The sequence below is a fragment of the Chlamydotis macqueenii genome, chromosome 7, assembly GCF_036417535.1.
Source record: "Chlamydotis macqueenii isolate bChlMac1 chromosome 7, bChlMac1.mat, whole genome shotgun sequence".
Lineage (NCBI taxonomy): Eukaryota > Metazoa > Chordata > Aves > Otidiformes > Otididae > Chlamydotis > Chlamydotis macqueenii.
In genome coordinates this window covers 23,350,713-23,373,100 of record NC_141562.1, presented here as the reverse complement: position 1 = coordinate 23,373,100, position 22,388 = coordinate 23,350,713, and the positions used below count along the sequence as shown (strand labels likewise).

Below are 22,388 nucleotides of genomic sequence, written 5' to 3'. Positions count from 1 at the left end.
ACTTTTGGGGCTTGCAGTAAAAAATTCTTTAAAAACAGAAATGAAATCTGCCTGAAAGGTAAGAAAAAAAGAAGGAACAAAGAGGTCAGAAAGCAAACAACATGTTGTTAGCTGTTAAAATTTTTCAAAAAAAAATTATTATATTAGAAAAGCATGCATCTTTCTGGCTCAATTTTATATGAAGACGTTCATATGATTTAATAATTCAATTCTGCTGCATGAGTTTTGTTAATTGGAAGTTAAAAGTCCTTAGGCACACACCTAATGTTTTATACAAATATAATTTCAGTTGCTTCCTATATTTGAGAGTTAAATGTTAGTTCCTGTGACTGACAGTACACAAATTCAGTAAGAAGAGAAAAGTAAGTTCTCAGTGCAAAACTAAAGACAGTTCCATGTTACCGGCTTTTTCATTAGACTACAGTGAGCTCCATGGATTTCTGGCGAACCTTAGCAACCAAGCCTTATGAAATCATGCAAGTTCACTGCTGCTTTTCACCTAGGAAGCACATTCTGCCTCACTAGCCTGAATACCTCCATTCGCTCACAAGCAAAAGAAAACCTGAAAACACTGAGTTCACAGAAAAGTCAACCTCTGGCAAGGAAAGTATATTTTTCAAACAAAAAGTCAAGTTCCAAGGTGAACTGCTGAATGAGCTGAATGCAGATGTCTAGGAATTCTTGGATGTGACAACTACGAGGACCACTGTCAAAGAAACTGAGTCAGGAAAGCCCAAGAGAAGACAAGACAGACAGGGAGAACATATGTTCTGTTTCAGCTATGCACTTATGTCATCTCTCAGAAAGGTCACTCGGAAGAGAGGTAATCCGATTATACAGACTAATTGATGAAAAATTATCCAAACTCACTCCACGGCACAACTAGTTGGATGCTTTATTTATTGACAATTAAGTTATTTCAAGTTCCAAAATAAACACTTAGAGCTGATTATATTCTTGCTCCCCATCAACTTCAATTAGGTTTATCCTGGAATCATAGGTATGGAGAAGTTAATAAAATTTTCTAAAAATAAAGAAGAGAGAAGGACAAAAGGGAGGATGTCAGTAACAGACTAGCAAAAGGAAAAAAAAAACCAGGATAAAAGCCAGTGTTACTGAATGATTGACTTGACATGATGTCCTAATGGCGCCTCTTGTGCTAACGCTTGTTACAATACTGAACATGCTGATAAGCTTCTGCAGTTCGGGATTTTCATACAAAGAATCTGTGCAACACACAAAACAAGTGAGGGAGGTAAAACTGAAGAAAATAGTGAGAACAAATTTTCAGTGGAATTTTAGTTCAGACATTTCTGAATTGTTTCTTCAGGTAGATGTTAACTCAGACTAAAATCTCTAATAAAATTACTCAGCATATTTTACACCAACCAAAATTTACAGAACCACATAAATTTACTCCAACCAGCATCCAGCCAAAAAGCAAGAATGAAAGGGTGCCTGGAGTAGAAAGTTATGGAAAGAGAAGGTGGGGGAAAAGCAGTAGTCTAGATAAACTTCTTAGGGCCTTAATAAAGCCCTGCAGCAGATTAAATAAAAAAAAAAAACATATAAACCTGTTTCTGTTTTATTTTATTGAACCTCTGAGAAAGTGCGTTTCTGAGAGGAAGGTGTGGGTAGTGCCTGCAAGGTCACTCAGGATAAACGGCAGCTGCAAAGGAGCACGAGGAAGGATGCTGCAAGCTTAAAGTGTATCAATCATTTCCTGTTCAAAATTTGTTTACTTGCAAAATGATATTCCCACCTTCTCTGTTATCAAACACAATCACTTTCTGGAGTGATTTCTCGTAGACAGAGCTTGTGCATTAACCAGGCCAGGTAATAGCTCTGAAAGGTTTAAGTCACAAGGTTTGGAAAAACCCACGAGAAAATGCATGAATACTCTCTACAGCAGTAAACAGGAACAGATTTCAAAGCAAATAAACATTTTGCTGTGTTTATTACCACATGCTTGTGTCTGTATTTGAATTTACTAACTTAGAGACAAGCAACATTACTTGATGAGTATTATTTATAATAATGCAAAAGATGTAAACAAAAGCTAGCCCCTCTCAAGCATATTTATTTAAAATCTTCCCTGAGTATGTAGCTGCATGCTATTTTCTACCCCTTTCCACATACAATTTGAGTCACAGAGCATCACTCTAACCAAGACAGAAGGCTGTGATTTGATTTTATTTTATATGTCAAAAAGGAATACATGTGGTACTATATAGAGTTTTTTACTACAATAACTAACAGCTACCCAGTGCTGCCATCAAAACTTAAAAATTATTGACTTCCACAGCAGAATTTGGTGATACCAATGTTTACCCACAGGGTCTATGATTGTATTTTCTTTCAACAGCCAGATGTGCACCTCAATGCATGTATTTATGGCCATCAATAAAAGGGTGCAACCCCTGCACCAGAATTTCCATCTACCATTCAAGTCTGCCGTGTTCTGCCATGCAGCCTACCTTCAGCATCGCAAGCACCTCCACTCTGTCTTGACTGACTTGTAATGACCAAGATGAAAGCATGATTTGCAAATGCTGTTCAGGAAACCAGTTATTTTCTTTTCCCTTTCTATGCTACTGTTAACTTTACAAGAAATAATGTTGCACATCTTTGGTGGAAAACATAAATCTGCTCAGAGCTTCAGTGTAGCAAATAGCTTTGCAATTTTATACCAGTTACAGATCCAGAATTGTGTAAAGCAACTATATAGAAAGTGTTACAGAAGATCCATAAATTCCTGCAGTACACTCAGCAATATGTGGTACAGTGCCTTCAATCTACAATGAAAGTATGGGAATACCATGTAACATCAATCCATAAAATGATGGCTACTTCTCTGAAATCATTGTCTAACTCATTAGGGCAGAAAAAGCACTGACAAGAATCACTGTAATCAGTAACTTTCACAGTGAGCTAAATTATTTTATGGAGAGGGAGGGGAGGGAATAGAGGAAGTGAAGTTAAAAAACAAATCTAAGTAAAGCAGTAAAAGATAAAAATACATATAATCCTGTCATTATATAAGAGGTTTCAAAAAATTGTATTCAATTACTATCTTGTGTACTATGAATGCTGTCAGAAAGTAACATGAAACTTCTGAAAAAGTTCTGGGGGAAAAAAAAAAAAAGGAAGTTGCTCCATGGTCCTGATACTCATACTGCTGGACAGCCTCAGAGGGACAGCATCTTATTCCATCACTAGTCAGTGAGACAACATTCTCAGAATAAGACACCGTTTGATAAAAACACATGACAGAACCAAGTCCTAAGGAATTTTGTAGTAATCACTCATTAGTATGTTTTACTCTCAGTAGTATTTCTCTTCATTATGGTCAACACATACTTTTTACATTTTGTGGATTGCTATAATAACTGAGCATCTATCTTCCAGTATTTTCCTAAGCAATACAACTAACAAATTTCAGGTGGTTTTCCTTCCTTGTTTTTCCCTACCTTTTCTTGCTTGTTTTTGTTTGGAGGGGTTTTGTTTTAAGACTGAGTGTTGGTGATTTTTGCTTTGCTGGTAATTAGACATTTTGCTAAATATTTATGCTATGTTTATGAATGAGACTATCAAAAATACAAACAATTTCATGATAATTATAGAATGTAAATGCTGAATTGTGCTAGAAATGTGAAGTATTTATCAAGTTCAATAACATTCCACAGCACTGTGTAGACACTGCATTTTCCCTTTCATGGTATCATAACAGTTTTCAGTAGGAAATAACCTGAAGTACCTCTGACATCATATTATCTCCAAATGTAATTTTCTGGTATTTAACTGGTATTTTAACCAGTTAACCAGTAATTTAACTGGTATTTTCTCTAGTAATATTCATATCACCCTGCCTGCTTTAAAATAAAAACTAATCTGTTCCTAATCCAGCTACAAATAAGATGACAAATAAATCAGAGAGAAAAAAAATTACTCTTTGAAATGACATTATAATAAACCATGATTGAAAAAGCAGTATTACAAGCATTACCAATTGACTCAATACCCTCAGGCAAAATGATGTGTAATGGTATTGATGCAAAATACTGCAGTGGAATTTATTCTAATAATTCTGGGCATGAATAGTGTTTGAAGGCAATAGAAGCCAGAATCATAAATTCTCATTTCATTTTACCACTGGACACATCCTGTGCTTTTAATCAGAAATACTACACTTGAATATTTCTGTTACAACTATTCTCTAACTCTAGTTAAAGATTTGTTTATATCAAATTTCTGAACAATAAAACGTAGATTCATTGAGTAAAAAAGAATAATCAGGCTAATGGTTAGTATATTCTCAATTAACTGTTTCATAACATGGAGTAACAGAATGTCTTCAGGCTTTCTACATGCGAAGAACTTACTCCAAATAGCTTTGATGAAAGAGAAAGATCTTCAGAAAGATCGAGTTTATTTTTCTACCTGTCTAGCCAGCTATTTTTCAACATTTACTGCCTGTACTGTTCAAAGGAACTGAGTACATTTCAATAAGTTTCAACCACTGCTGAAGAGCTGACACTTTGAAAAATAAAATATTAGAACACATTAATATTATCTGTTGTCTTAACTGAACAAGCACTTTATTTGCTAAAATTTAGTTTGTAGACATGACCATGCTGTGCAGAAAATGGAACTATTCTCTGTTTAAAATAACAGATGTGTGGTTACTTTGTTGCAAAACACTACATAGTTATGCATCCAATCTTCCATTACAATTTTAATAATTAAAAACATTCCACAATAAATAAGAGGTATAATACATTACCATGCAGACTGCAAGAATATGTTTTCAGCTTTGGGCATGCAAAGTGAAGAGGAACTTGAAACTTCCTATCTGACAACCCAGGCAAAAATTTTAACACGTTAAATAGCACATTGTTGTAAACTAAAAGAGAACAAAAACTTATTGGCCCCTGTAGTGCTCTTACAGTCTGTGTCCTATCACAAAGTCCTTAAAAATAGTATTAACAGGGATTACTTCCTTCTCCACTTTAACTATATTTCTGATTTAAGTCTATGTTAATTGCAGCAGCTTGTCAAATACTGTTAAGTTTGCTTATTGTATTTTTCTTTATAAAGCTTCACATGAATGAATGAAACAAGAAAAATGCACAATCTTGGATTTTATGAAACATAGTTCAGTATAATTCATAGAAGATTATTATAAACAAATTCCTTCAAAAGAAGATTATTGAGACTGCAAAATCAAAGACCTGCAATTTAAGAAATGCCAGGATGTGGTTGATTGTATTTTAACCTAAATTCAGTTTTCCTATGTATCTGCACAGAGACGACTTCTTCTTTAGAGAAATACTGCTTCCTTCAATTTCTGTAACATATTTCGGCTTCATTCACTAGGCAGGAAATATACTGTGCCACAGGGCTAACAAATATTTGCTGACAGCACTGATGACAATCTTGGGTTGCAGGCCAATGTGTGATCGATCGTTCTTAGCAAGTGGAGCTTTTGCCATCTGTCTCTGTTCTACCTCCCTCTCTTCCCTACTTCCCTATATTAAGTTGTAGTCTTGATCTCTCCCCTCAACTTTCTAATGTAACTGCAGGCTCCACTCATGGTGTTTCCAGAGTAAAGTGAGAAAAACATAGTTTACTCAGTTATTTGGGGCAATTGAAAATTTACCTATTTCTTGTTGCCAGCTTAGAGAATTAGCCTGATTAATTTAGTTTATTTTTTAGTCCATCAAAATTCCACTCATATCTTTCCCCAGCCACTCTTTTTCTGTGCCCCTTTTCAGCTAAGTCTCTTCAACCAGCCCAGATCCTTTTCCACAATGCGGCTGCTAACCAAATATACCCTTTCCGTTCCCCATCACTTTGTCCAGCCACTCTGCACTTCCTTATCAAATCTGTACATCGATCACAGACTTCCCATTCTCACTCCCACTTCACACCCCATTTTCCTCTCTGATTCCTGGCTCTTTCCTTTTCCAGCTTTCTCTCTACCTGCCTTCTTCTCAACTGATTTTTCTTTTTTCTTTTAACAGAAAATCTGGGACTATGTTACCTGCCCCACATTCAATAACTTACCCAATCATACTGATTGAATAATTTAATTAAAACACTTGAAAATGCTTGGCTCCATACTGCCCTAGAAATGAAAATTTTTTAAAAGTATAGTGAAAATATTTTTATTCTGCACCTATTTATGCATTTTGAGAGCTCTCTCTTTTCATTAGCAATAAAGGTTTCGCTAAACTGTTCAGAAAACACACCGAGCAAAGGCAAACACAATTAGGTACATTTATCTTTGTGTTAGATGTACAGCTTGCTATTACAAAGGCATTTTATTTCACTAAATATATACAGGAATTATATGCAGACTTTGTAAAAATAAACTACCATATGCTATATGTAAGATTTAAACTGCTAAGAAAACACTGGGGAAAAGTACACTTCGGAAGAAAACGCATAATCATTTTTTAATTTACCAAGAGGTAAGAAAAGTAATTATTTTAATTCTTAATTTTTAAAAATAGACCAGGTGCAAAAAGAACAAATCCCCCAAATCACATATGCAATTTCCACTTTCCTGAGAGAGAGCAAGAAGAATTGGAACATAAATGAAAGTATTCGCATCTGTTTACAATGACTCAGTGTCTAATTGTAGTAATGATCGTGTGAACAACTGATCACACTGGAAATCAATGTTATAAACTCTGGATCTTTATGTTTACTTTAGCTTTAATCCAGTCATTACTGCAGACATCTAAAGCAAACCACAGCTGCAGCATGTTTAATTCATCAAGATGTTCTCAAGGCTGACTGTCTCACTGTTATAACCTCATAGTTTTTTAGCAGCATCTGCCAAAATAAGACTAAAACATCCAGTTTTTAAAGAATCATTAAAAACATCTCTTTAACTGTGCAAGTAAACTTCTGCAGGCATCTTTTTTTTTCTGTGAAAGGTAGTGTGGAGTAAACTTTCTCAGATGACGTAAGAAAACTGATTTTGAGACTACAGCTACTGAATATGCAGTTAAACACATGCAAATATTACACACATCTATGTAATAAAATGAGGGTATATAATCACAGACAGCTCTTCTTCCCAGTGATACATTATTTGAGAAATAATGTATTGGGTAATGACAGAGAAGCATCAATGCTTGGTAAAAAAGGATGGCTTTTTCTTAGGAGACCTGTTGACAAAGTTCTGGGAAGTGCAGGTAACAGCCCAGCCATCTGCAATCAGTCCGGCTTCCTCAGTGCTGTTTCTATCCTCTCAGCCAAGCCACCACACAAACATAATGTTTCTGACCACGTGGTCAACCATAGGTAAAACATATTTCAAAATAAAAGTTACTGGCTGAGTGACATGCCAGCAACACAGACTTAGACTCAGCCAGAGAAAAATTTGATGTCACAGGGGAGGCTAGAAATTCAAGTATGTTACCAGGCATGACTGGATGGGCTGCCTGCTGCAAACACTGTGGTTGTCTGTGAAGAAACTACTTGGGCAAAAGACAGTAGTAGCAGAACTCATCAAACTTACATACACCCTTAAGCCAGCTCATCAAAGCATTACAGTCATATAATAATCATTTACCTGGGCTGCAATCACACCTTCATTTGGCTTTACAGATACTATACGCAAAGACAGACAAGGCAAGCCCTACCTGAAGAGTTGGTTAAGGATTTTCCTAAATAGAAATTTTCCTAATTTCTGCAGGCAAGTGATTAGAGACTGTGCAATAGTGACCTTCGCAGTGTGGAAGAAATCCCAGGATAAATTTCACCTTTCATGCTCATATTTGCTTTCCTTGGGAAAACAATATTCTCTCAAAAGAAAAGTTGGGAGCACAGAGTTTTATTATATTCATTGTAACTGTACAGCACTTACTGTTTTGCAAAGCTGGGACCCATTCTGAAGTTTCCAGAGCATCTTGTGAATCCGCTATTCAGAGCAGTTATATAAACTGCCTCTCTTGCTATTTAACAACTAAATAACATTAAATGCCATTCAAATTCACACAATGGTTTTTAAATGTAAAATTGTCATCAATCATACACAATCTTCTGCCTAGAGTGTCATATTTTTTCCAATATTTCTTTGACAAAAGAAAACATTAAGGCAGCTATTTCCCATCTTAAATTTTCATAGGACATAAAGCTAATAACTGCTTTCTGCTCCAATGACTCTTCAAAATTACTCTGAGCTTGTGATCCTCCTTTTACAAAAAAACCCCAACAACCTACAATGTTAGTGCAAGAACATTCATATGCTAATAATTAATAAATCTATTATACCCTAGGAACCCCAGCTACTCTTTTACGAAAAAAAAAAAAAAAAGCAATGCTAATTATTTAAATCATTTCATTTTGAACTGCATAAAGTTGGACTTAAAAGTGATTTTCTGGAATGTTACTGTGAAGACATATGGGTTTAGATAAGATAAAAATCTAAATCTACAAGACAAATCCAACCCTCAGATCCCTCAACCAGCTTGAGGATCTCCACTGGGTAGTGGTGTGGTAAATGTGCAGACAAGAAACACTTTTACATGGCCATGTTCCAGCCATGAAGCTGTTCCACATGCCATCCCTAGAAATCTCCTGCCACAAAAAAAAAAAAAGAAATAGAGAAAAATGCCTGCAGCAGCTTAATGCATCTTGCCCATTCAGCCTGCCACATTCTTGCTCCCATGGTCAAAAAATAACAATTTGAGGAAATACATCATTCAGAAATTCTGGCATGGAGCAGTTGAAACTAGTTCTTGTTTTATGTAGAGTCTTCTATGGAATACAAAGTGATTACAGCTCAGATGCTGAATACAGCAGAGTTCTGCCAGGTTCTTTGGCTCTGAGGAACTGCTGAACAGCAAACGGCATAAAGAATAGTGAATATACCATGAATGAAACAAAAGAGCAACAGAGAATCCCACTACAGCTGAGACTGTGTGAAGTACCGTGAGGAAGTTTTAAACATTCTTCTTTATTGTAGCTACAAGGAATAGTTTCCAAATAGTTAGCAAAATGTAAAAACAACTAAAAAGCAGCTTATTTTCTGACAATATGGGTTCTGAAGTATTTGGTAATGGTACTAGTTTTACTTTTAATTAAGGGAGTTTAGTCAGTAAGTAACAGTAAAAAAAAAGTTGATAAATCCTGTGTTTTAGAAACTCTAATTAATCCATGGTGTAAGTGGTAGGGCTGCGCTTTACATTGCATAGTATATCTTTCAGAAGCATGTTCTGTACTTAAGTTTGGGGCATCCTCACACCAGTCTATGCAGAGAAATATGATATATGGATTCTGCTGGCTGAGAATGACTAGGATGTGGCATCCCAGGATTCCCAGAGAAAAGACAGTTCTAGGGAACAATATTCCTACTCAACACATGCATAGTCACACAAACATAATATTCCATTGCCTTGTGAACAGATCAATTCAGCAAAACACTAATGAATTTTGTTTTCTTGGAATCTTCCTACTCACCTAAACCTGTGTCTTCTATAAAAATGATGTAATTATGAAAATATTGCCCTGAAAAAAAAAAATCCAAGTCTAAAAAATCTAAAATGAAATCTCAATCTCAAAAAAAAATCTAGTTTACCAGGCACTTTTAAAAATCTAAGCCTATTTGAGCTCCTGCCAGCTTGCCCATCTTCTCAGCAACTTGCTTGACAGGCACTGGGACCCTCCATTCAAATAAGTCATTTTAATTACATCAGAGCCAGAGTCCCCAGAACTTATTGGCTCCGTGAGCCTGGAGCAGCCAGCCAAGCTACATCCCTCAGAGCTTGCAGCCCCAAGAGCTTTCTGAGCTTTGGAGGTTTGGAACAGTCTGATCTGTGGATTCTTTCCAAAGCTGAGATTCAAAAGGCATTTCCCTTTGCAGAGAAGTGTCAACATTTTCACTTTCCCTCTGATTAAGAGAACAAGCAAATTTTGAATTATCAAAATTCTTCATTAAACATTTGCTCTTTCTCCTATTTATAGGTAAAGGCAAAACACAGAGACATCAAAGCCCTTCATTAAACTGAACCAGTTTTTGCCATAGTGGTTAACTACTTATCCTTACTGCACCTTTGTACTGTGGAAATTAGGATTTACTGTTAGGAAGTGAGATCAAGGAAGGTTAAATAACCTGCTTGAAACTACAAAGAAAATTTGGCTACAGTGAGACCCAAGCTGCAAGCTAATAGTCAAACCTCTGGACCATCCTCCTTCCTCAGGCCATATTACAACAATGTGTACGCTCTCTTCAGCTCACACAATTGTCACTTCGTTCAAAATGTCAAAATTCTTTCTCCTGCTGCCTTTTCACAAGCCAAATCAGGATTAAAAAAGGGATCAGAAAATGTTCAGAGAACATGAAAACCTGAATTTTGTTTGAATATGCCCTCTAATGTTACATATGTCTGGTACACGGTCCTTTGGCTGACTGCAATCACGTCAGTCTACCAGCCTGACGTGATGCCCTGTTACAAAGTGATACAAGAAAATACATACGTACTAGGCAAGAACAGACCTACTGTAAAGTAAGAAAAGGCACAAATAGAGTAGGTCATCTCCAGACATCATTTCCAGTGTACAAATGCCCTCCACATACGTTAACAGCTGTTCTTGATTTTCTCTGTTGATCCAAAATACCAGCAGTATGTGCAAAATTTTAGCATAAATTTCAGAGTGATTTGGCTGTGCACTTAAGACATTTCCAAGTTTAGAGGTTGGAGAGTGCACAACCCTGAAGAATCAAACTGATAAAACACCACATTATTTTCAGCCTGCTCATTCAACCATTCCTTTAAACACTAGTGGTTATCTAGGCTGTTTCCTCAATGGCAATGGAAGTTTATGGGACAACCATCTTCACAATCATCAATGTAAACACTTCAGAATACCAGTGACAGTCATAGTGTTGTAACTATGTATGTCAGATTTTTTGGAAGCTGATGAAGGACCTTTTATATACAGTGACTACACACCGAGAAACAGACGGAACAGAGAGAGCTTCAACCAGCCAGACTGCAGCAAATCTACAGCTGTTTATAACAAAGACTGGGTATCTCAATTGGATCTTCAAACGTATAAGCCATGAGGAAGAACAGGACCACAACAGTCTGGAATTTATGAACTGCAAGCTGCAACCTCAGATAACACTCAGGGACACAGTCGGAAAAAAAAAAATCCAACATATTTATGTTCCTGTGGAGTTTTAAGAGTCACAGGCAACAAAAAGGTTTTACAGCAATGCCAAAGAGCAGCTAGCAGCAATTCTCAGAATAACAGAAGTCAAAACAAAATCAGCTTAAAGTAATACCATAGCTTTTCTGGATGATGAAATTTTTGGAACTTGAATTTCATTTTTGTGCCTACTGTCTGGAATCCAAGCTATATTTAAACCTCGTTAATTTTAATTTCAGCAGAAAGACATAGCTTGTGTCTTCCAGAGCTACAGCAGCTCTCTAGGTAACTCACAAGGGCCTATTGGATCTTTCTGATACTGAAGTAAGGAAAGTAACTTCTCAAATTGACATTTTACACCGCTAAGTTGTAGCCACCCTTTTTACAGTCATTCCCTGGATTTTGAAGTGGTATTAGTAGTACCCAGGAGGAAGTAGGCAGCAACACTGAAGTCTACAAAACTACTGGAGTCTACAAAACTGAATGAAACTATGTCAAATTAAGAAGAAATGGAGACTTGGATGAGATCAATCATAGATACAAAGTAAAGGCATGAAGAGTATAGATAGATAATAAAATATTATATTTATAGTGAAGCAAAGTTCAAAGTCAAAGATGATGCTTTAAGTTTATGAGCTGACTGGACTGTAGCATTTCATATTCTGGAGAACAAATAAGTTTTCCTTAAGTAATATTCTTACCGAAGAAAAGCACACACTTGAGTCTGAGAGCCATTTCACGGGAGAACAGTAATTCCACATTAAGCTTTACCCACTCTCTTGGTGAGGAGTGCAAAAATCCTGTATCATAGAGTTCAGCTTCAGACACTCTCTGCAGTGCCCTTCTGCATGACAACAATACTCTACTCTAACAGCATCAGAGTTTAGTAAAGGAGCAACCAACAACCTTTGCAGTTCCTGAGTCTTATTCCAGGTTCCTGACACCATAAAAAGGGAGAAGCACTCATACTTCAAGGACAGCTACTCCTTTAAGAACAGAAAGCCTGCGGTTTGCCAGCCACTTTAGAAATAATTTTTTAAATAATAAAACACTAAAGTGAAAGTAAATCACACATTTATTGCATTCTCATGCAGGCAGATGATCGTTACTCAGCTTAAAGACAGATATTTGAAAAAAAAAAAAAACAAACAAGTTTTAGAGCTGTACCTTCTTTAGCTAGATCCACTAGATCTCTCTCCATTTTACCCAGTTAAAAAACTGTCAGGATGTTGTCAAAACTGGCTAACGACTACCCTAGTATATCACAAATGTTTAATCATTGCAAAGAAAGTGCCCTTCAAATCTCAGTATGTGGCAAACTGTATATATACATGCACACTAAAAACTGCAGTTCAGACAGTGAACTGATGACCAGATATGTAACAGAGGTCAGTGCTTACACTCTTATTAGCTCCTGATTAAGTCTATACACAGTGCATGTTGTAACCAAACTTCTTTATAGTTTATGTATCTTAAAGGATAAATGATCCCAAATCCAACATGTAGAGGTGTAAAAACAACCAGTCATGCCATGGTTTCAAGCTTAAAGACCTTAATTTTTCTAAGGAAGACTCTACTGTTCAGCTAACCTGACTTACAGTTCACATAGAAAAATGAAATTCTTTTTTGCAAAAGCATATCTGCTTTACTTAGAGAGCATATTGTTCAGTCATGAACCAGGAAAGTTTTAGAGTGAGAATTTTTTTTGCCCAGTTCGTAAATGTGTCGGAAAATTTGTAACCAGTGTAACAGTAATATTAATATCATAAGACACAGGGAATATACAATTTCTCTTTCTTCCTGATGGCTGATCAATGAACTCCTTGATTCCATAAGCATGGAAATCATTGTAAGGTTTGATCTCCAGCTGATGTCTATCACAGAAACTTCATACTTCAAGTTGGTATATAAAAGTGCTGATTTCCACAGCTTTAGGACCCAGCTCTAAAGAGGCACAGATTTGGACATCCATTCATCTTTTTATGAAAAAGAGGCTGACAGATAATTGGTAGAAAATTTTCAATTCTGTTGTCACAATTTTCCTACCAAAGGAAGATTCACAAAATGCCCTTTTTATTACAGAACTGAAAAAATCATTAGTTTGATAGTTGCAGTGTCTTTCAAAACCCGCAAATATACAGAAAAGATTCACATTAGGAAAAAAAAAAAAAAAAAAAAAAAAAAAGAAGGCTGAGGAATAATTTCACAGTGTAACTTTGTAATGAGTCCCTGGAGGACATATCTGTTCCTTTTGTTCCCCTCTGCAAAGCTATGTAATTTATTCCTAACTGCTGTGTTAATGCTCCCTACTCCTGTCAAAATCCCTTTGGAAATACATTAAAGTAACCAGGACTCTTCTCCTGATGCAACTCCTTGAACGGTGGAATCTAGGATTCTCTGACACGCATCACATTTCAGACAGTGGGCCACAGTGGAAGCTCCAGTGTCAAAGTGCTGATAAATATTAATACAAAAGAATAAAGTATACCAAATTACATATTGGAATGTAGAGCAAACCAGGAAACTGTTGTCTTTTATAATGAAAGACACTCTTTTACAGGCCCTGTTACATTCCATTTAAAAACCCAAACTCTAAATATATTTGGTACAGTATGGTTTATTACCTTCTTATACCAGCTTGCAAAATTTTAAATGACGACAGGCAAGTGTTTTGAAAGCAAGGACTTGGTCTTCATCAGGAAGGAGAATTAGTTTGACTCTCTCTGACCTTTCTATCCATTTTGCTGTAGACACGCAGAGCAACAAAAGAAGAAGAATGAAGCAGAAAGGATTTGGCCCAGCTTCTGAATTATACCCCAGCGACTGTTACAGAGTCGTGCATGAAAGTTTGTCTGCCTGGACAGAGCCAGTGACATCAGGTAACCTCTCTTCAGCAAACAAGGAGAGAAATATGGAAACGATATAATTCAGTTTTTACCTATGGTGCCTAATTAACCTTAATTAAGTAAGGTTGTGTTGAGGGATCTTGAGCAGCTTGCACAAAGGATATCTGCTTCCTGACTGTTTTTAGCTTTGACAAAGCTTTTGTTTGACAAAGGAAGATTTCCTACCACAAAGAAAAATGTCCTTATGAAATGCATATGTTCATGTTTCAATCTAAGTTTAAGAGATAGTATAGATAAGAAATCCATGTTTTTAGTGTTCCTCCAGCCAAATGTTTTTTTAAAATAAAAGTACTAGAATTACAGTAAAAAAGATTCTTCAGGCTTCGTGATTAAATTAAGAAAAAAACCCCTAAACATTTCATGCTTTGTGTATATGTTCCCTGAAACGGCACTAAAGTTACTAATTATTTTGCTCACTGATTTTAAGCTTACTAACCTCATGACCCTAAAAATTAATCAACTTCGGCAGCCACACAACTTACTGCAAACTTCTCCTCTTCCACTATGGAACATAATCATGAGTTTCGCAGTTACAGACACCATTACTGGATTATGCACATTCTCGACTTTATTACACACTGGGTGGCAGAGTTGAAGGCTTTTTGTTCAAAATGATGTTTATGGGAATAACTTAATAAAAAATTACAAAGTTAAAAAGAAGAAAACAATTATTTGAATTTAACACATTATATTATAAATAGTAGAAAACTTACAAAGAGAAAGGGGTGTCTCCCTGCTTCTTATTAGAAGGATACTACTTGATAAGAGACACTGTTTTAAGTAGATTATAACTTCAGTGCTGCCTTGTCTGAAATTTTTCATATTGCATATCTGCCTTAGAATTTTCTTTGTGGAAGATTTCAGCTAATGTAATTTATCTGCTTCTGAGAATGCAGCAGAAACAAGAACGGTATTCTGCTGTGTCAACAGACTAACATGACTTCTTGTTTTGAAATCTCTAGTACATCTGTGTTTTGCAACAGAAAATAAAATCTGGAAGTAAACTGGCTGTGCATGGGATTAAATGAGAAAAGGGAGACCTAGATACTGTTGGTGGGAATCATAGAATCATAGAATCATAGAATGACAATGGACAGACATTCTAAAGCAGACTCCTCCCCTAGAATGGGACAATTATCCATTTATGTCCTTTATTTGATACATGGAAGTCCTAGATTAAGGACTTCATGGTCAAGGTAGTTGAAATTTGCCATGAAGGTTTGGATTTTTTTTTCCTTGCCCTTGTCACAGAATTCCTGCATTATAAGTAATAAGGAAAATTTTGTAAGTCTTGCTTCTCAGTCCTCTCACTAATTCTGTTTCTTCAATTTTAGGCAGTGCAGTGAGAAAATGTGAGTTGAGATATGAGATGAATCTGAAGATTCAGTTACAGCTACAGCTGATGGCTTTGGAAAACATGTCGTGGCTATACACATTTTTTCAAAGTCCTGATGCAGATACTCAACAGGAGAAAATTCGAGCCAGACACTGCAAACAGGGGCCCTTCAAATAAATTTATTTTTACAGCCTTAAATTTTTCCCTGCCTCAGTCCTTTACTCGAAAATTTTTGAATACAAGAGCATCTTTCTTCCCAGAGGGCACTGTAAAGATAAACTCATCATTTATCTGTGAAACATCCTGGATAGTCCAGTGAAATACACATGGAAACTCACATTTTCTTTCCCAGAAGGATTTGAACAGTACGTCAGGTATAAAGCCTAACCATAATAAAGAAAAAATAATACTGATTGATGCTGTTCATGAATGAACAGCGTCCATTTTACATCACTGAATGCCTCAGTGTTCTGAGTAAAAGCAGCAGATATAATGATATATACTCGTACACCAGGCAGGCAAATTTTGCTGCACACAAAAAACAGCACTGGCATTTCTTAAATTCTTTGTATTTCCCTATGCAGTTATCTGTTACACCCAAAAAGCTTTTTAACAGAGCACAGATTAACTTGGAGATAATAACATTTACTACATTATGTTGATGCAAAGCATTTATGTTTTGAATGCTTTCAAAATATAAAAGACAGGCACAAAGACACTGGCATCATCCCTGAGTCCATGAAGAAACCTCCCCCCCTTATACATTTGATAGCATATATATCTATTATACAATTTTATATTTTCTTTTGAAGCATCTAGTATTGACAATTGTTGGAGACAGGATATTTGACTAAATGGATCATTAGACTGATCATTTCTCCAGGTTTCTCTGTGAACTGAGGATGCTATAACATCTGAGCCTGACAAGAAGATATGGAGACAGCTGAAATGGAGTGAGGGCTTAGATCACTGCTGTGTCTCATGAACAAACAATGAAACAATGCTGCATGTAAGCAGAGATGCTAAAAGCAGTCTCTGTTCTATAAGGAATTTATAGGAAAGATTAATGTAAAATCTTGACATAGTACTTTTGCCTTCCCCTTTAACAACACCAATAAACATCTTCAATATTGATTTTTGCTTATTATTAAAATTCCCTAATACAAATATAGACATTAAGCCAGATAAAGGCAGAGATCAGTATAACTGCAGCCAAGAGCATTTAGACCAGAAATACTACCAAGACTGCCAAGCCTGACTAAACAGAACTCCACATAGACTGCAGGATAATTCTTGATCTCCACTCAGTATCACACCCTGCAAAAACTTCCTGAGGCCTTCTAGCTGAGCTTGTACCACTCAATACCCCTTCGTCCTTTGAACTGCCAGCACAATACTTGTTGAGATTGTGTCTGGGACACAGACATGGCCTTTTATTCTGAAATGGGACAGTAAAATACTTTTTTTTTCAAATGCAGATGAGCTGTTCTCAGTTTAATGAAGGTTCCACAGTTCCTTCCAAACTTGTCTAATGTATGTTTCTTGTTAAATTTCAGAAATTACCTCAGCTTTCAAGATTTGTTCAGATTTAATCAGGCTCTGCCAGTGAAACTAAATCTTGTGAAAGTGAGATTGTTTTATCACAGAATAGATATGAGAACCAAACTAAAATATTCTATATACTTGAATATAAAAATCAAAATGAAAATGTAGAGTCAGAAATCAAAACAGAATAGCTTCATTTCTGCAAATAAACAGTACCTTTCTCCTGTCATATAAGACATGGTTATCCAATAGCATCTTCCTTTCATGACTAGCATACCTCCGCAAATCACGTCCAAATTGCTGTAAAAGATATAGCAAATATCAGCAGTTCTGACAAAGCAAAATTGTTACCCTTTGTATAAGAGTTCCAACAACAAATCAAATAAGAAACATGTAAAAATTACCTCTATTAAGAGACTATAGTCTGAAAAAATAAATAATCTGAAAGGACAATATTTTGATAGGCAATGGTCCATCATTTTAGTTAGCTACACTGAGAACAGTTGGGTACCGTACAAGAAAGCAAGCCTATGATGGGCTCGCACAGTCTGTAGGTGAATTATCTCAGTGGGGAGTAGGAGGTGAGTGAGGCAGAGAAAGATGGGAGTCACTGTCTACTCAACTAACGGGCCTCACAAAGTGCATTTTTAGTGCGGACACCCAACTACAGAGTTGAGAGAAGGGCTTTTAAGTAGCCAAACACTTCCAGGATAAGAAGGACCCCAAAGTCTGCAGAACTTAATTCAAGTTTCAAATAAATACATTTTATTATCTCAAAACAGAAAAGTGACTGAACTAACTCGTCAGCTCAGCAGGTGAACACATCAGTTGCAACATTTTGCCTGGTCTAAAACATCTTGCTTCCAATTAACCTAAGCAGAACAGAGTGGCAATGCACCTGTACTGCTTCTAGCACACCAAAAAGATCATTCAGAGCAGGCTCAGGAGCTCTCTATTATACCATGTAATCACTCCCTAAGAAAATGAGCATCAAAAAGTAAGCATGTAGAACACTTTAAAAATAATTCTGTCTGGAGAGAGATTAATCATTTGAGTTTCGAGTTTACATTTAGATAGAATATTTATTTTGAAAATACTGTACTCTTTTTTATCATACCCACTGAAATAGCAATTAGTCACTACAGCGTCTGTTGTGAAAGTAGCGATCATTTTAAGATTTCTTAACTTATTAAAATATTAATCAAAACATTTTATTCTAGGTCAAAGCTGTGTAGATTTTAAAATTTTACAATTTTTTACAATTTTACAATACTCAATTACAATACAACTGAAATAAAATATTTTATTTATTCCAAAAAGATGTTAAATTGTTTTCTATTTCTTATGAATCAAATTAAGTTCCAATACAGAACATCTCTTCCTTAATTTCCTGTAAAATTCTGTGACACTTTTCAAATCATATCTCTACTCACTAACCATTTAAATTGCTTGTTAACAGTTGTATGATGTAAAAAGACAATGCAACTGACTGCAAACCTAGCTCTTCAGTCCATGAACCTAAACACTAAGCTTCAAGGAAAATAGATGTTAATTCCTCTGGAGAGACATCCATAAATGTCACGGATGAGTTCATCAGCTCCAACCTATGATCATGGGTTGATGACAGCATGGAAAGTAACACGTGAAGAGAAGGAACATGTTTTTAAAATACATGAACTCTGAATAATCCTGCAACAGCAAAAATAGGTTAGCAACCCTAAGAAGACATAGACTGTTATGGTTACTTACCCTGGAGCCTGTCCAGCCTAACAGAGCATATGCATATTGCTCAAAGGGGGTTATGACCAGATCCACACGAATTGCCTTCCAGTCTTTGACTTCTGCCATATCAAATTCTTTCGACATGTTGTAACTGCTGTTGTCTGCTCTTGGCTGATGTAATTTTAAAATTGCAAAACACTTCTGAAAATTGTCCATGACATCAACATTTCTGCTTGGTAGGTGTTCTTTTACAAATGTTGATTCAATGACATCACAATATAGGAGTAAGCCCTAAAGAGAAGACATTGCTCACATTGAATTGCTACACTGATTTTCCTATAATTCCAGAGTTTCTAGACAGTTGTCTCAAAAATTCATGTAAAATTCAGTTTCAGTAAACACAGATCTGTGCAGGGCTAAACCTGGGCTAAGCAGAGACATGAAACAGCTGCAGCTTTTGGAAAAACATTAGCAGATCCTTCAAGGGAAACCTGCAGTGGGAGTCACCTGATAGTGCCAATGTCCTGCCATGTACTAAGGATACAACATTTGCAATTCTTCCCCTCCATTCTTTCCTCCTAAGCCTTTTGTCGTTATGTCAACAGAAATTTCTGAGCATGGATGCTTTCCCATGTGGCAGACATCTAGAAAAGCAGATTAGTCCAGAGCACAGTCTTGCTGACAAACTCCAAACAGAGCATTTAGACTGTGTCTATTGTGTGAGATTTCCATGTGACAAGGCCTGGAGTCTCCAGAAAGATGGAAGGGCCCTTCCCATGCCTTTTGTTTGAAGGGAGTGCACCAAAAAACTGCTGATCCCCAAGAGCCAGATTTTATTAAAACATAAAAAAAAACATTTTCTTTTTATAATAAAGAACATTCAGAATGACAAAAATGGAAGTAATAGAGCAATTCCTTCTAATCCAGCACTGTAGGAAGAGTTGAGTGGAAAGAGGTAGTGCTTTCTTCCAGCCTTGCACTGTAGCCAGCGACCTTTCAACAGCTCCTGGAGTTGCAGTAAACTCTGCACTATCCCTTCTAGGCCTGTAGGAAAAGCATCTTTCTGTTTTAGCTCCAGTCTGTCTCTGTGCCTGCTCTTTGGATTTCTAGGCAGCTTCCAAAGCTACTAACTCCCTGGACATTTCAAATTTACCCCGCACCCCCAAAGCTTCTTAGAGCTCTGCATGTTCAGCTGCCCTCTGGTAAAGTGCAATCTCCACTCACCAGCTGGAAAACCTCCATCACCCAAAGCACAACACCTGGGACAAGACAAGGAGGAGCCTCCCTCTCTCTGCTGCCCAGCATATCCTTTTTAAAGAACACAAAACATCAACTACAGAATAACAAAGACAGAAAGTAAACGCTGTCCATCACACCACTTCCTTCAATCATCCTTGAGTCTTCAGAATAGAAACAGAGCTTGATACCTAATAATACAACAATGCTCAGTATCACTGAAACCATCTCTAGCAGGAGGGCTCAGCTGGTAAAAGGATTCCGTTTTCTGACAGCAGTTCCACTTAAATGCATGCCTAAGTCCTGGTACTCTCAGTCTTAATTTAGCTTTTATAGATTCATAAAATATAGACTACTGTGACTGCCTTTTCTGAGCTCCTGATTTCACAGAAAGTAGAGACTCCTGAGATTTTCCTTTGCAAAAGAAATTTAACTTTGTTATAAAGATTAGCAACAATAGTGCATAAACCACATCCTTCCTGGTCTTATCAGGTGTTTAACTGTTATTACCAGAAGGAAAACTACTAAGCTGAACTTAATAACTTCACACTCTGACTAGATAAACTCATTAGTTTTCATCTTCAAGATCAATAAGCGTACAAGCGTTGAGTTTCTTTTCATATCTCCTTTTATATTTCTTTAAACCTACACATCGATCAAAGCTACTTCTCAGATTTCTCACTGATGAGATTAATAGACTCAGTTCCTTAAAATTTCCATCATCAGGACTTCTTTAGGTCCTTGGATCAACTTCTTGTCTCTCCTTTGAAGTCTCTCAAATGTTTAGACATTCTCCTTCCTCTGGACTAGGAATTCTTATACTAGCATCACCATAAAAAAGCATGCTTAAGAATGCCTCTTGACTTTCAGTTAACATATCCCTTAATATATGGTAAAGAATCATATTTGTTTAGGGGCAGGGGTTACATTGCAATATTGAACTGAGAGTGTACAGAAGTGGAATTATTTGATAACCGTCAATACTTAACTACAATGGTCTACAGGTCAGACCTCGTGTGAACACAGGTGACAATGACCTGATTTTTGGAACAATATCTCCATATTAAACACCAGGTTTGATTATTTCTTTTATATAGTGCAAGTGCAGTAACTTTACATGATAATGTTAAATACCTTAGAGAATACTTTACAACAATAACATCACTTTTATCACTCAGAGCTATAATTCTGACCAAAAAAGCATAACAGAACCACCTAACAAGACACTGACTTCCATGAAGATACACTGATATGCCTTATTGTGTTTTCAGTCTCCAGGTTTTCTTGATGATAGTCCCAAACGAACAATCCCATTATTTCACTGGGAATCAGTCACAGGCTGTATTATGGGTCACTCGGCAGCCTTTTTAATGATAACCATTTGACATCCGTTGACATTCTTTCACTTCTTTGGAATTTTTCCTGATTTTGAAGACTTATTATGAACTAATATAAGAAAACTCCTTATGTAGCTCATTCTCTTGGATTACTGATTTCCAAGTTTGCTGATTTGAAAATTTTAGCAGGTGCTCTCTCACCTCCATCTTTAAAACAGATATTAATTTTTTTCTTAATTTTACCCCAACATCACAAGCCACTGATGCTTGCTGTTTCCAAATATGGACAGCAGTTGAATGTTAATGCATAACTACTTATTATGTCACTTTTTTGGATGAAACTATGCTTGCCTTCCGCTTATTTTTGTTGCTTTTAATCCTAAAAATTGCTTCTAATCTCATTGATCATTGACAATTAATTGAAGACTTCAAGCTTTTATGACATTCTTCCGATTCTCTATAAAAATCTTCTAGCTACTTCATCAGTGCTTTCTCATATTTTGCTTAATTGTCCTTTTTGCTCTTCGAGATCTGGTGTTGTTCAGCCTAGAGAAGAGAAGGCTCTAGAGAGACCTTATAGCGGTCTTCCAGTACCTAAGGCAGGGCCTACAAGAAAGCTGGGGAGGGACTTTTGACAAAGGCATGTAGCAACAGGACAAGGGGTAACAGCTTTAAACTGAAAGAGGGTGGATTTAGATCAGATATAAGAACAAAAGTCTTCACTGTGAGGATGGTGAGGCACTGGAACAGGTTGCCCAGAGAAATTGTGGATGCCTCATCCCTGGAAGTGTTCAAGGCCAGGCTGGATGGGGATTTGAGCGACCTGGTCTAGTGGAAGGTGTCCTTGCTCATGGCAGGGGGGTTGGAACTAGATGATCTTTAAGGTCCCTTCCAACCCAAACTGTTCTATGATTCTACAATACAATTGTATGATTTGAGGCATTGCACAGCATATCCCAAAATGAATCTAAATATTTTTTTTCCCTTAGGCAGAATTTTAACTAGATTAGTTTTGGTAAAGTCTTATTTTATAGTTCCAAGTACCTATATTTCCAGTACCTTTATGCTGTTTGTAAACAGTGTGCTCAGATCACTAGTTTTGCACATTTGCCACAGCCTGTATCAGTGTTTGTGTCCTCT

General features: G+C 36.5%; 1 protein-coding gene across 1 annotated transcript in view; it reads right to left on the bottom strand.

The window, feature by feature from the left end:
- Nucleotides 1-22,388, bottom strand: part of DNTT (DNA nucleotidylexotransferase) — a 92,902-nt gene that overhangs the window by 8,189 nt on the left and 62,325 nt on the right. Inside the window, exons 9-10 of the mRNA XM_086752586.1 lie at nucleotides 18,703-18,966; nucleotides 17,170-17,253 (exon numbers count right to left, since the gene is read on the bottom strand). Coding sequence (XP_086608712.1) covers nucleotides 17,170-17,253; nucleotides 18,703-18,966 — 348 coding nt within the window. The remainder of the gene's footprint in view (nucleotides 1-17,169; nucleotides 17,254-18,702; nucleotides 18,967-22,388) is intronic.